At 37.9% G+C, this 16,222-nt stretch overlaps 1 protein-coding gene across 20 annotated transcripts in view; it reads left to right on the top strand.

Moving 5' to 3' along the window:
• The window catches only part of GPHN (gephyrin), a 234,953-nt gene that overhangs the window by 153,392 nt on the left and 65,339 nt on the right, over positions 1-16,222 (top strand). For 6 of the 20 annotated variants that reach the window (XM_053385637.1, XM_053385662.1, XM_053385600.1 and 3 more), the window contains 2 exons: positions 11,307-11,363; positions 13,982-14,053. The exons of 8 other annotated variants lie outside the window; for them this stretch is intronic. In XM_053385637.1, the coding sequence (XP_053241612.1) occupies positions 11,307-11,363; positions 13,982-14,053 (129 nt within the window). The remainder of the gene's footprint in view (positions 1-11,306; positions 11,364-13,981; positions 14,054-16,222) is intronic. 6 more of the 20 variants (XM_053385629.1, XM_053385698.1, XM_053385645.1 and 3 more) reach the window with 1 other exon arrangement.

Raw genomic sequence — 16,222 nt, 5'->3', positions numbered from 1 at the left:
TGTTGATACAAAAGGTGCCATTTTTAGAAGCTGAGTTTAAGCAGAATTTTAATGTTTCAAATTCCTTTTGTCAAATGTTGCTGTGCAGAGATACACTGAAGTTTTTCAGCTGGAGAAGCTTGAACTTTCTACATGCAGAGCATGTAGTACCAATGACCTAAGATCCCACAATTTTTGATACCACATGGTTCCAGTTTTCCTTTCCCTCTAATTTCCCAGCAATCTCTAAATCTTTATGTCCCTTACTGCTAATCAGCCACTTCCAAAAGTTCCCAGAGCCACCTGTAACCACATGTGCATGCCCAAGCCAAATAGCAGTGCTGGATTGGACAGCTTGGAGAATTACAAGTGGCTATCTGCTATCAGATGCCCTGTGTTGACTTTTAACCTATTATGCTGGGGAAAGGGACAGGAGATGCACAGATTGCATTTAGCCTTTGGTGCAAGAAGATCCATGACTCAAGGGTTCTGTTATTCACTGAGTTAGAGCAGTGAATACTTTATAGAACATTTTATATCTTACTATATCAGCACGGTGTGTCTGGGGGCAATGCCTTCTCTTTACCAGTACCTAATAAAAGGTGATTGAAACCTTCCGGGTTTCAATTATTTTTAGACTATTGAGAAAAAACAAACCCTTCAATGCCAACATTTTGATTGTTCAGAAAAGTTTGGGATTGTTATTTTTTATCCGTTGAAAAGCTCTAGCACGTTGTAACTATTATTGTTAAATAAACTCTGAATTATCCTGCTATTGCTATAGATAGGCTAACTTACTTCCTGACATACGTTAATACTACCAAGTGAACCAATGTTGTGATGATGTACTGCTTGATTTTTGTGACAGTAGAGTGTAAGTTAGAGAAATCATGCACTTGAGAATTCCATTAAGCATTGTTTGAATGCTAGAACATTCCTTCCTTCTTGCTCATACTGAATTTGGACTGGATAGTTTAGGATTTTTTCAGGTTCTATCTTGTTAAGTGAAATTTAAATAGTGTCCACTTTATATGTCAGAGGAAAATTATTAGATTTCAAATGTCTGGAACTTTTTTACCGGTTTCATTCCTCTTTTCAGAAAAAACCTGTATAGTAAAATTTAATCAGGAGTGCTGGAAAACTGCTTCATGATTTCTTTACGAAATTCTATCTGGTTTATAATTTGATGCACTATGCTGTTTTCAAAATTACATCTTGGAGAGATACTTGTAACCTAATTAAAGCTGCATTCTGAGTAAATGTCAAAGTTTTAGCATAAACACACACACATATATCTATATTATATCTATATATATCTATACACACACAGAGATTCAGAGGTGGATTTAAGGGAGTGTGCTGGGTACAGAGCCTCAGGGATGTTACAGCTATGATGTAGCGCGCGCACACACACACACACATATATATATATATTACACACACACACACGTATGTGATATTTTATCTTTTTGGCATCCCATGATATTAAAAAAAATGACTGCTTTTAAGAGAAATCCCTTGTTAATTTTGATAGGTGAATTTAATATATTTTGGGGTTTTTGTTTTTTGCTTATTGTAGTAGCTAGGTCATTAGTAGTGTATCGGCCAGCTCACTCATGCAAACAGGATGCTTCTCCCCCCCCCCCCCCGTCCCTTTTGTACAATCTCTCTTGATTGTCCCTGGTACAGAAGCACATGGAGAAATGTCACTGTGACCTGAGTTCTAAATACATATAGCCAGCAGTAGAAGGCAGTAATTTTCACTATCATGTCAGGTTTTTGTCCAGCAAGTATTCTCAGAGAAATCGCTGCTTACCACTGCTGGCTGTATCTGTCTGCAGCTCTGTACATGCTGTTGTATCTCTCTTCAATTTCACACTCAAGGGTTGATTGGGAAGAATTGTATGGAGCAACGGAAAGCAGACAGCTTCCGTGTATAAACTAGCCCTGAGATCACTTTGACTTGTTAGGTTGAACTCGTTGAAATTGCATTTGCCAGACATCTTTGAAATACATCCTGGTAAATATAATAGCATGAAATCTAAAGTAGAATTGCTGGCAGTGGTAACCAAAAACAGGGGGGAAATTGTAGCAGGCTTTGAAGGGTTAAGCATTTCCGACAAAGTGTCTTGCTTTCCATTTCATTGCACCAGTTTTAAGTGAGTATAGCTATTCTTCAGTAAGACTGGGGAAAATAAAATGGGGAATAATGTTCATTATGACTAAGTCTCTTTCTTTACTGTTAAATATTTGTACTATGGCTTACTTATCTAGCCAAAGGCTATATCTAATTCTTATTTCAGAGAGCATGATGGGGAATTTAATTTGCTGAAGATTAAATTTCTCATCCTGCTGCTATCCTAATTTTAGATATAAAATGAGGAGCGGAGTTTGAAAATGATAATCACTAACTAGGTCAAAGATTTTAGTCTTTGTAAAAAATATATCCTTTGTTATTCACACATCTCTTGTCAATTGCTCCTCCCCCTACACCAGGCAATGTGACCTCTGCAAAAAACTGGACAGGTTACTGAGAAGCAATCTGCTAAAAATGGTGCAGAGACTTTGTGCTTTCTAATCCAATTTCTTGTTAACTAAACTATTTTGGTCAAACCATTTTAACTTTTCTCATGATGAACTATTGAAAAATTAAGATATTTGGTAAATATAATAAATAGTGAAGTCTTGTAAAATAACCCAAAGATACAGAGAATTCTTGCTAAAAAGGAAAATACATCAATTGGCAGACGACAGCTGAACATTTAGACATTAACGTGTTTTAAGGGGCAATAGGCATGACCATAAAAAGTGCAGACTAACAGAAAAAAACATATTCTGTCATAAAAAACATGAAAAAAAGACAAGAGCCTTAAATAGGAGCTGGAGCTGTGCCACAGTCGCTAGTTCTGCTTTCCATGAAATTCTCTGCATATGAAGGGACCCAACTCGTCTTAGCAGCTATTGACTCCAGTGGAGCAGAAGAGGCAATGGCTCTACTGAAGCTTCTGAACTGCTGTTCAAGGAGGGCAATACAACCTCCTCAGGCCCAGGAGGTACTGGCACAGTGGGCTCCTCTTGTACAAGTGCTTCTGGTTTAGTATGTACATCCAGGGCCACTGGCCCTGAGGGCAATTCCAACTCCAAATCCTCAGCCTCATCCCCTGAAGAATAATCTGACCCTAGGATTACACCGCTGCTTATGGAAGCAAAAACCCAGTTAAAAAATAAAAGGCAAAAGCTTTTTGTTTTGTTTTTTACATATACAGTAAGGTAAAGGTAAAGGGACCCCTGACCATTAGGTCCAGTCGTGGCCAGCTCTGGGGTTGCGGCGCTCATCTCGCTTTATTGGCCGAGGGAGCTGGCGTACAGCTCCAGGTCATGTGGCCAGCATGACTAAGCCACTTCTGGCAAACCAGAGTAGCACACAGAAATGCCATTTACCTTCCTGCCGGAGTGGTACCTATTTATCTACTTGCACTTTGATGTGCTTTCGAACTGCTAGGTTGGCAGGAGCTGGGACCGAGCAACAGGAGCTCACCCCATCGCGGGGATTCGAACCACCAACCTTCTGATTGGCAAGTCCTAGGCTCTGTGGTTTAACCCACAGCGCCACCCGCGCCTAATACATATACAGTAGTTTTGCCCAAAATTTCATTTCAACTTAGAGGAACTCCCTGGAGACATTTCTGCCAGTCTCCCGTTCTCTGGGCAGTCAGCTCTCTCCACTGTTCAGTCATGCCTGATCCAGACTATTGCTTTGGCCAGGAGGTTTCTCCCATTCATCTCCAGGCAGAGGAACCGAGTTTTCAAAATGTATTTTCTTAGTAGCCCTAGCAGTTTTACAGGTTCCAGCTTCCTCCTGTTGTCATGATGGCAGTCCCACCAATCAGAATACAAAAATTAGCGTACAGCCATAGCACAACATTAGTAGGTCTGCCTCAGAATAGATTTAGTAGACCTATCAGAGCATGCTCAGAGCTAGGGGCGGTTGTGTTTTTTAAGGCCATCCCTCCTAGCATATTTTGGTAATCAGGGAGTGTTTGCTACTTTGTTCTTTCCCTTTGGTATTAGTTTTGTGATGCTAAACTATATAAACCCATGTCCTTTACTTTGTAATAACAATGTTTTTACTGCATATTAAGTAGCAGGCATTTTTAAGGCTCCAAAGGTATTTTTTACAACTCTCCTTTCTTTTGCACTTACCTTGAACCAGTAGGGATTGACTAAAGCTGACTGATAGAACATTTTTTGCCCCTTTTTCATTACTTATTTTGATTCTACGTTGGCTATCTAGACTAGTATTTTTCTTCCAATCACCCATTTTGGATATCTGAGATTCATCTCTCCGTATCTAAACATTATGACTTGGTTCCTATATTCTCATTAGCAGGACTCCACTTGGTATGGTAGTGTTGGGGATGCTCCAGATCAGTATGGGAGGTAGGGAGGCAGCAGGAGGAAGAGGTAACCAATGAAAATCACCTCCCCAGTCCCCACCATCACTGAGAGCAAGAGGGAGCCTCATCTGGGTCACATTCCTTCCATGAATGGGAGGTGCTCTTCTGTTTCAGAAGGGCAACTTAAGATTTTGTCCATATAATATAATCATTAAGTTTACAAAAATGGATATATATATCATCTTACTTATCTTGTGGAGTTGTTATTACTCTTCTTTATTTATTTTTCATCACTGACCATTAGCCATGCCAACTGGGACTGATGGGAGTATAAGGCCATAGGCATCAGGAAGCACCACATTGGCCACCCCTATATTCTCTTCAAGTCATAAATCCATGTGTGCATCATGGCATTGACCTACCCTACCATTAGGTAACTGAGATTTAAAAGGGATTACATGCGTTAAACAGGCTGACTTCTATGTGGGTCACCACTGTGAGATGACTACAGACGACCATGTTAAAATGGAGGAAAAAGTGTTGCTTCAACATTGGGCCATCCAGCAATCAGATTAAAAAAAACCCATGCTGTTATATTTTGCACATACTGCTCTACAAATGATTTTAACTCTGCAACACTCTGCAGGCACAGTCTAACTAAATAAATATAGACTTTTATTAGGTCTGTGTGTCCCTTTTTTGAGATCCAGGATCTGACCATGCTTATCTATTATTATTTTTATTATTTTATTATTATGATTTATTAAATTTCTATACCACGCTACATCCATATATGTATGATTTCGTAACCTCTATGATTGACTGCTGCAATGTGCTTTGCGTGGGGCTGTCCTTGAAGACAATTCTGGCGTTATGGCTTGTACAAAATGCTGCAGATTGCTTTTTGATAAATTTTGGGAGGCAAAAGCATCCAACCAGGTCGGTGGCAGCTGCACTGACTGCCTGTGAGCTTCTACACACAATTGTATGATGCTAATGTGTAGCTTTCTTAAGATTTTCACACACTGGAAATAATGTACTTAAAAGAGTGTCTTGCCTATTTTGAGCCTCCATTTTGGGTACAGTAGATCAGGCCTTGTACATGTCTTCACTATATGAGGTAGAAACCATTGTTGAGCCAAACTCAGAGCCTGAATCCTGCAAACATTATTGGGGTCCTTGAAAATTCTCTTCAGACCTGTACTGGTATTCAGGAGGCATGCTGTGTCCAACAATGGAGGTAAAACATAGCTGTCATGACTAGTAGCTGCTATTATTATTATTATTATTATTATTATTATTATTATTATTATTATAGTATTATCCTCCAAAAATTTGTCTAAAATAATCCATATTGGTGGCCACCACTACGTCTTGTGGAAGGAATTTCTTTCTTTTGTCTGTCCTGAATCTTCCAAATTCTGCTTCATTGAATGGCCCCAGGTTCTAGTATGTTGAGAGAAAAATTTATCCCAAACTACTCTCTACAGCTTGCACAAAACAGAACACTTATTTATTTTGGAAGGCTTTGGACTGTTGAGGCATTTGCAGACAGTTTTGGATTTATTTGATTGCTGCTAAGTTTTATTGAGCTTTTTGGACTTTGCGTTGTATGCTTGTTTATTGTTCTTGTGGTTGTTATATATTAACTGATTTGAGTGTTGTGAAATATGTACGGTATATGAATATTTTAAAGAATTTCTAAAAGAATTTTCTTTTACAGGTAAGAGATTTCCATAGCTATAATGTGGAAAGCCTAATGTTTTATATACATGAATAATGTTATATTTCATTTTATATTAAGGGATAATAAATAGAAATTGGGTATTTTATAGGTTATTTTAGACCTTTGATCTAGAAGCACAAAACCAACTAAGTAATCTTTTAACATACATACTTCTTTGAATCTTTTTTCTGACACATAAATTGTTTTCTATTTCAAATTAAATAGATTGAATAGATAGAATTGAATAGATAGAAAGTGTGGGTTGTGTTTCACATTCCCTAAAGATGTTTTCAATTATTGTACTGCATTTTCTTCCTGTTTTATATCTGAGAACTTGAACAGGTGTCCAAAGTGTGCACAGATTTGATGGGAAATGCTGGCAGTAGAGATGTGTACTTGATTATGACTGCCTAGCCATATGATTAAAAATGGTTGATAATCTATAATATGAATTCACCTGATGTGATATTGATTTCAATAGGATTTAAGTGTCATTTACTTAATTTTGATAAGGGCTCATGGAATGGGTGCAGACTTAGTTATGCTTGGAGCAGTAGTGACCAGGGAGACAGCGCCAGTGGGGCACCATTACCCTCCAGGCACAGTGGGTCGCTGACACTTACCTAGAGGGTGTGGTGCATGATGGCAGAGGCAGTCTGATATTCCTGCTGCCACATGCTGAACTGGGCCAAGCTCCTCCCCTCTCCCTCTCAGTAAGCTCCAGCAGCCCACTGTGTCAGTAAGCCATGTTACTGACTGCTGCTGGCTTAGAATGGGCACACTTAAGTCATTGAGACTTAATGAAGTCTGACTGTATCAGAATTATGAGAATGCATATTGTCCCTTTAGTTTTCAGAAGTCTGCCTTTAACTTCTGCATACCTGTGTCTCCTTTCAGAAAAGTTTTCCTTTCAGTGTAATTATTTTTTATGAAAACTGAATTATAACACCATTTTTATGTTTTGGAATGGAGGTAGTAGACCCTTCAAGAGTCCCTATTTTCCAGGGACATCCCTGATTTAGAGAAGCCGTCCCGGTTTCTGATTTAATCCTGGAATGTCCCACTTTTCCTTAGGATGTCCCTATTTTCATTGGAGAAATGTTAGAGGGTATGGAGTTATCCAACCCCCGAGCAAGCTGAAGGCAATCCTGTATAGGGAAGTTATTTTATGTTTAATGTTTTATTATGTTTTTATATATGTTGGAAGCTGCCCAGAGTGGCTGGGGCAACCCAGTAAGATTTGTGGGTTATAAATAGTAAAATTATCATTATGGAATGGGACGTCCCTATTTTCATTGGAGAAATGTTGGAGGTTATGAGATAGTAGAAATGTGTGGGTGGCATAACAAAACATTAAATTTCTTAATGATTAAAATATACTTATAATTTATGACATAGCATAACAGTGTTTGCTCTCTTTGAGAAAGATCAGTTTCTAACTTCATAAACCAGAGATTTTTTTTTTCTAGAATTACTTTCCAAGTGGTTACTTCCATTAAAATTACTTCTTGACAGTTTTTAAAGCTTGGCCATATGTTTGAGGCTTTCTTATCCATTGCTAGCATTCATGTACTAGCAGTTTTATTTAGATTCATGGCTTTCCTTACCCCTGGTATCAATATTAATATAGCTCAATATTTATATGTTTGTATAGGTTGATCATTCTCTGACCATAAAACTCATCTACATACTTCATCTAGTTTAGATACAGATGAAGACACTCTAACTAGCTATGCTATGTACAGATTGCCTGCCACAAACAGCTCCAAAACCCTTGGCACTAAAAGAACTATAACAAATAGCTACCCTGAGTCATCATTTAGGATACCTTCAACAGTCTCCCTTTCTCTGAACCTTCTTGTTTGTTTTGGACTTCACATAACAAAAAAACAAAACTTCACAGGCCATAGCCTTCGTTTTTCAAAAGGGTTTTTTTTTTGGGGGGGGAGCATTTTACAGAAGGAGTTATTGAATAAAAAACTACTCCTTCAGGAAGAGTATTTTCTACTCCATTCCAGACCTCATATGCCTCAACAGATTCATACAACTTTTTGCAAAAGCGTGATAAATATCCACAAAGTTTTGGTTGCTCATTTTTTCAGAGATGATAAAAGAGTGTTTAGCTCAAAATTTTGAGCACCTGAGATATGTTTCTGATTCATTGTTATTAACTACCACTGTATGCAGGGTGCTTGTGCTTCTTAATTTTTCTATAGTCCTAAATTTCTTCACCAAATGTTTGGGCTCACAGCTACAGCCCCAAGTTAGCAAAAAAACCTGTGAAAACTTTTACTTCCAAATACTTGTGACGCTTGAGGCTGGTCTCAGAAATATATTCTGCTGCATATTCACCATCAGTTGCCTATTTGTATTTCTTGGGCTGTGCAAACTGACTCCTAAGACATCTGTAGAATAAAATACACATTCTCACAGATATGCTTGCTTTCCGTTCACCTCAGAGCTGCTTATGAAACAATAGTGTGTGTCTGAAGGTTTCCTTCAATCCTATCGAATCATGACTTTCCCTTACTTTTCTCTCAGTCAAATTTTCCCTGTATTAGTAGAGGATTTAAAGCAGAGATAAATCAGGGAGAGGGAGTGGGGTGTTATAAACTTTCACTGCTTGCTGTTTCTCTTCTTCAAATCCTCCTGGGAAACTGCTTTCCCAGTTCCTAGATTCTAGGAAAGCAGGTTGGAGTTATCTATTCACCACCATCCCCCAGTCCGCAATACACTGTACTGGAGCCTCTAGAGGCAGGTTGGGGGAGCTGCAGATGAGGCAGAATTCTGCGCATGCGCTAGCAGAAGAGGCATCTTTTGGATCCCAGCCAGAAATGTCCCTGTGCCTCAGCGCTGGAAGCCCTGTGCCCTATATTTGTTCTTTGTGTAATACAGTGAAACATTGTAACAGTTTCAAAAATTGCTATCTAACAGTAACAAGTTTAAAATCATTTCAAAGAAGATAAAATAGTAGAAAAACACGGCATTTTTAGATTATTGTGTTCAAAAAATAATAATACTTGATTTGCTGTGCATTTCCTTTTTGTTAATAATTCAGCTCCTAGTGGAGGAATTATTCCCATTATTTAATATAAGAGAGATTGATTAGTTAGGTACTTTTAGGAATGCAATCTTTAGACTTTCTTTCAATACTTTGAATTGATGTTGATGTCTGTATCTTCTGTAATGTTGTACCTCCAGTGAAATTGCCTGTATTTTGGAGCCTATATAAAAACTCCTTTACTTCATTTACCGCCCCCCCCTTAGCTCTTGTTGTATGATCTTTTTCCTCTTTCTTTGCTTTTCACTCCCCGTTGTTTATTATTCCAACCCACTGCATTTTGTTATCTGCTTTATTATGTTACCTGACTTCCACTTTTCCTGTTATATAGTTTCGCCTGTTTTATTTCTCTGACCTAGGTGCTTAGCAAACATAGTGTCTGAATTCCTTTTTGAGAAGAAAATATTGAAACAAGCCTTTTCACTTGTGGGTTTCTCATTTTCTCTTATATCTTTTCTGCTTACACTTGTATGCATTCTATGAATTTCTAATCAAAACACTTGCGCAATATGCCATTTTAATAAATGGGGAATTAAGGCACAGAAATATTAAGCCTCTAGCTCAGGGCTTTCCAAACTGTGTGTTTGCGACACATTAGTGTGTCGGCTGCAGTGTGTAGGTTTGTCGCACAAACGCTTCCCATGCTCCTCCCAGGGCTGGAAAGGGGTTAATTTAATCTCTGGCTTGCTAGTAAAACTGATTTACTGTGTCGCGAAATGATGCATGTCTAAAAAGTGTGTCACCAACATGAAAAGTTTGGAAAGGCCTGCTCTAGCTCAAGGTTAGAGAGGTAGTCTTATGACCTACTGACCTATTGGATGACCAGCGTCTGCAGCTAACTACTTGTTAGCCACCCAAATCTGCCCAGCCTTTTACTATGTCTGAAAATGTGCACTTTACTTTGAACCAATTGTAATCTTCCATATTGTCAAAATGAGTTACCTTTTAAGACTGTCTATTATTGGATGACATCAAATAGTGTCAGCTCATTTTTTGCAACGGAATTCTGCTTTTGCAACAGAATTCCTTCCCAACCCCCTGTGTATTCCATAAGTCTGCTCCAGAATGTTGAGGAACTTTCTGGAGCAGGGTGGGTGGGGCCTGCAGGAAAGAGGCAAAGAGAAGTTCAGAGGAGCTTCTTTGGGGGGTCTTTGGTGGTGAGGAGGGGAGGTAGAAGTCCTGTTGAATCTAGTAGGGCAGCATGGGATATTATGTATTCCTAGTATTGCCTATTTGTTATCCAGTCCATTCTAGTAGGAACCTTTTCCATTATTTACATAAATGTTTCGTCTGAATCACATACAAAACTTTGGACTTGGTATTATTTAGTAAGCATATTTACCATTTTTATAAAAATACAAATGATAAAAATGAAGATTCTTTAGTGTATAACTTTTTTCTGCTTACTTTTAAATTTTCTTCCTAGCAATATGAAAGCTTGATAAGCAGTAGCTACAGAACTGTTTCTTCATTCCTCTGCACAATACAGAATTACCGTAACATAAGCAAGGAAAACAACAAGGAGGCTCGTATTGAAAGCAAAACTAAGACGTGTCTTGGCTATTGTTAAGTTGCTGTTGGTATGGCATTAAAATTTTCTGGCTGGGCAGCAAAATTATTTAATTGGGAACTAAGGACTGTGTCTAATATCCTAATTTCTTTTAACATGGGGCAGCTGTATATAATTCTGCCAGTTATCACTAATATTTCGCAGGGCTGAAAGCTTTGCAATACTCATGTCTCTAATTTGTGTGCTTGACACTCTTCAACCATCACACATAGCACAAGTTCACTGACCTGGCTTAAAGACAAAGACATTTGTCCTATCTTTGTGTCAGTACTTCATTCGTCATGAACCAAATCCAGGATTTCAAATATATTATGGTTTATGTATTTTTTAAAATATTAGTAACAACTATAGCATGCACACTTTCAGTACTGAATCCGTAATTAAAGAGAAGAATTCAGCAAACGAGTCATAATGTGATCCAGAAATAAGAGTCTGTGTCCTTGTTCCCTAGAAGTGTGTCAGAAAGTCAAATTGATGTCTTGCATGCACTGCTAACTGACTGTGTGGAAATTTTTTTAAGTTCACTTTTTTCTTTATTCTTCTGTCTTTTTTATCCATCTTCCCCCATTGTAGCAAATTAGACGCCCGGATGAAAGCAAAGGAGTTGCTAGTAGAGTTGGATCCCTCAAAGTAAATATGTTTCTAACTTTTATTTTGCAAGTTTTCTTCTATAGCCTACACTTTTATTTTGGAGGGAGCGGGGAGGGGAGGCAGAGGGTGGGGCTATTATCTTTCTCACCATTTCATTGTTTTTATTTCAGTGTTTTTATCACTGTTGGATCACGTTTTGTTTGTTTCTGTGCTACCCAAGAGCCACCATAATGCAGTTAGCTGAAGGCAAGTTGCCAAGTGCCTAGCTCTGGATGTTACTACGTATCGGGGGGCGGGGGAATAGCCGAAGTTTCCTTAAGGAGCCTACCATTTGTGAATAATTAACACTTCTCTGATAGATGGCAAGAATAAAATTATGTTCATGTTACATTTATATAAAAACAATGACACGTTCTTCTCTCTTAAACCACTTAGTGGCACTAAAATGGCTTAGTTTCATTTATTTAAATAGGGTAAGGTTGCTTAGATTCAAGTTTTGTCGTTTAAGTGATTTGTGGATGAAGTCAGATTAAAACATGCAGTTTTCCTGTTTCAGATGTAAGATTGTTGATTGACTTCTCAGTTTTTGCTTTGTACTTTAAAAATACTCATTTTGTAATCAAATTAGCTGAATTTGTTGTGTGTGTATATGCTTAAGAAGAGTGAAAATGGGAAATATGGGGAGAGAGATCTTGTGAGACATTTCTGAATAACAAGGCTGTTAAAATTACTGCAGTGCTAGGCCCCTTTACTGCCTTCTTTGTTCATTTTAAAGAATTACACAATGTCTGGTGAGCTGGATCCATGCTAAGTTAGTTGCCTTTTGATTTCCACTGAAATCAAAAAGACTTAAATTAAGGCTAACTTTCCCCATTCGTTTTAATGGGAACTAAGTGCAACTAATTAAGTCAAAACTGTAGCAAAATCAGTCAGCTTCCTAAACCAGTTTCCATCTATAGTTTATCACATTGAGTTCCAAGATTATTATTTAATCTGCCCTTGCCCATACAGTCTTCTGAGAGATGCTGTTATGTTATTTAAAAAACACATCTAAAAATCCAGTTTATCAACATGTTTTGAACCCATGGCATGGCATAGGTTACCTTGTTAATATTTAGCAATAATTGTGGCCTCTCGTTTTTAATCCTTGCACTATTTCACTTCTCACTTCAGTTTTTTTTTTTTGCACCACATGAAGCACTAATTTTCTTTCTTTTTTTCTGCACTCTCCTTGCCAATCCTGCCTTCTCAATTTTTTTCAAAAATATATTTTGTGTTTGTGTGTGTGCGTGTGTATCACCTTTATTCCAGGACAAGCCATCCTCTCTTTTCTCTTAATACCGCTCTATACAGCTGCTCCGTGTGAAAGTGTTGTTGCACTGAGCATAAACAGGGGGAAGGGAAAAGTGTAATTATGCACCTATTTCCCATATTCAATTCCATACCATTGATTTCATAATGGAAAAAAAGGGAAAAGTTGCTATTACGCTTATGCCAATGATGCTGAAAGGCAACTACAACATTCCTCACTGTCTTTCTGTGAGGCTGATTCCCCCCCCCCTTTTAATTTATGGTTGTGGTGCAGTCGAAGATATACTTTGCATTGTTGGATACTTTTGCTGCAGTGGACAGAACAAGTTTCAGTCCACGTTTAATGGAAAATAAAAATAGCCATTGAAAATATATGTACATAATTAACTGTGAATCCAGCTTTCAAATTGTATTCCAAGAAAAAAGATCTATCCTTACCGCAAACTTGTATGCAAGATTTGTAAGTTTATACTTGAATAAATGCAGCACCTTGGGTTTTGAATTCAGTGGATTGGATCCTAAGATCAGTGAAAACAAGGAAGCTCTTAGAAGGAACTTTTGCTATTCCCGCCCCACCACAGCCAACTGCTCCTCCCCAGGCCCTTCCAAGGGAGGGAGGGAGGGCAGCCTCAAACCAGGCATTCATTAAAGGTGTGTCTGCCTGGTTTTGAGATGATCCCATCCAGCAGCCCCATGCTCCACATTGGAGAGTTTTTTCAGAGGTTCAGACTACTGCAGCAGAATGAGGAGGTGGTAAACTTTCCTTCTGTGAAATCCCATGCATTCACTTATCCTTGGATCCAAGTTCATTTACCCCGTGTCTTTTGAAATTTAGGTCATCTTTCAAAACCTATTGATACTTTCATTATATTTCTTAATTCTGTACTTCTCTACTAAATATAAGAATTGTTGCTGTTAGCGTTCAGCAGTAGCCAATTTAGGCATCAGAATGAGCTATGAACATTTAGAAATTGCATGGAAGACCCTATATTTGGTACTGCACCCACTGAAAAAATCTACAATATTTCAGCACTCTCCTTGCTACAAACAATGCTTGAAAATTAGGAAGTTTGCTAAAGGCAATGATCACTACATAACCTGTATTTACTAACTGAACTAACTTTTACATGTTGAAAAAATAATTGCTGATTTAACCAAATGAGTTGCTTTTCTTGTCAGATTATATGGAGCATATATTTGTGTTGATAAAATGTTTGATGTATTGCAAAGGCAGTGAGAAATGTGTTGCGCTATGATCTTATCTTTTTTATAAAAAGAACGGAAACAACAAACATGAAAAGAGAATAGGTATAATTTTCAATTCATTTTCTGATGTTTACATGTAGCTCCATCGAAAGCTGGAGGAGCTCAGAGATCACCTAGAAGGAAATGTCAAAGGATGCTCTCTCCGAGTAAATGTACGATTTCACTCGGTGATTTGTTTTTAAAAAACTTCCGTTGGCTGGTAACACCAAATCTGATTGGTTTGTCCTCTCATCCCCATCTTTTTTCCCTTTCTCTCTTTTCCCTTCTTCTGTTTCTTTTTCTAGCTGGGGTTTCATTCAAATATCCATGAAAATTTAGCATAATGTCACAGGGTTTAATTTAAGAGAAAACCCTAATATGCGTTAAATATTAAGTAAATTTTGGGCTTTTCCATTGAACAACAACAAAAAATCCTTTCCAAAATTAAACCATCACCTGAAGTCATTCCTAATTGTAAAGCAAGTTTCAAGGCTAGGGTAGCTAACTTGTGATCCTCCTGCAGGTTGTTGGACTAATGTTCCCATCATTTCTGCCTACTGACAATGGTGGCTGGGGTTGCTAGAAGTTGGAAACCAACAACATCTGGAAGGCCACTCCTACCCCAGGCATCAGGTTAAGTCATGGCTGGGGAACCTTGATACTCCAAATATGGTTTGACTCCAACTCCCATCAGCCTCCACCAGCGGTCAGGGATGATGGAAGTTGTAGTCCAACAACATCTGAAGATCCAAAGCTTCCCCTGTCCTCATTTAAATGAACACTTTTTAGATCATCTGTACCTTCGCTTTTTTACCACTTTCTTTGAAATTCTTTGTTTTTAACTTCTAGAACTGCACTAACATTACGGATTTACAACATGGGGAGAAAGTGTTATTTCTGGCAGCTAAGCTATATATTACATGCAGTTGGTTAGTGAGGTTTACTAAACTAAACTTAGTTTCACGAAGTTTTGTTTAGTGAAAAACAACCTCTAGGTGCTTTTCCCCTCATGGATGGGACAGCAGCTTGGAGCATGTGGTCTTGCATGTACAGTTAGTAGGAAGCAAAGAGATTAAGCAACTACATGTAATGTGCAGTTTGGCCCCAAGTCTAGGAATAGCAGTGGCAGGAGCACTAGATAGTTTAAAAATAAAAATCAACCACACAGGGCAAAGTACAAGAAAAAATATCACTTCTAGTTTGACACTAAGCATTACAATAAAAACATGGAAAATGCACCAAGTTCTGAAAATGGAGTAAGAATTGCACATCTGCCACTTTACAGTAATGTCCACATACCCTTTTTCATCCATTGTCTTCAAGGTTGTGGATGCATTGTTTAATAGATCACAAGTTTGGTTCAAGATCCAGAATAGTAATGTCATTGACAGAAAGTGGTTGTTTTTTAAATCACCAAATATATACCATCTCGACATAGAAGTCAAATCCCAATGGTCAGATGTAAGGAGATTGTGCTACTTTATTTTCCCCAAATGTCAAAGAATATGCAGAATATCAATATTTTGCTATTGTTTTGTTTGCTTGCTTGCTTGTTTTTTAAAAGATCAACTCAGAAAATGCAGCATCGTTTAGATTCTCTGTTAAAACTACATGTAATAATGATGCCAATTCCAGAAAAAGAGCTAGGGTGGAAGCAACCTTTGTGGGTTTTTCCTGCCATTTTGAATTCATTCATTCTCTGAAGAAAATGAAAGGCTAATTCTTAACTCCATTTCTCCCATGTCATCATTTTTGCAATAATAATTGCAAAAATAATTGCAACACATAGACAGAAAATTGAATAGTGATCCTGAGTTTGGGCAGATATTGTTTGAATTTTCTCTCAAGTTGTAGTATAAAAGCAAACCATAAACTACTCATAAATGTTGATGAAATGGTTTGAGATTGAAACATAAAATTGTTCTCTTTCACACTACAATATTTAATGTTGCTGAGGAGAGTTACTTTATGGACAGAGAAAATAGCACAGGTGCCATGAATAATCTTGTGGCGGTTGGGGTTCATCTGCCAGATTTCATATGGCACTTGCAGCATATGTTTTGCTTATGAGGATGGATGGAAAAGAAGATGGACTCACTGCTCAAACCACACAGTGATACAACCAAACAATGATACAATGACAAAACAACAATATAACTTATTCGTTGAAATAATCTGAGACAAAAGCAAAGGGGGAAAAGTAGGTGAGAGTTGAAGTTCATTGTCATATATACCAACCTGGTTTTGGAAAAGGATTTATTGCAGATGTACAGTGGGATAGATATATGGTATTTTAAGCATTTTGTTTAATAGCTTTGGCTACTGCCTCTCCCAAATAAATT

The sequence above is a fragment of the Podarcis raffonei genome, chromosome 1, assembly GCF_027172205.1.
Source record: "Podarcis raffonei isolate rPodRaf1 chromosome 1, rPodRaf1.pri, whole genome shotgun sequence".
Classification (NCBI taxonomy): Eukaryota; Metazoa; Chordata; class Lepidosauria; order Squamata; family Lacertidae; genus Podarcis; species Podarcis raffonei.
The sequence above is the reverse complement of the archived record's forward strand: the minus strand, read 5'-3'. Positions and strand labels throughout refer to the sequence as shown.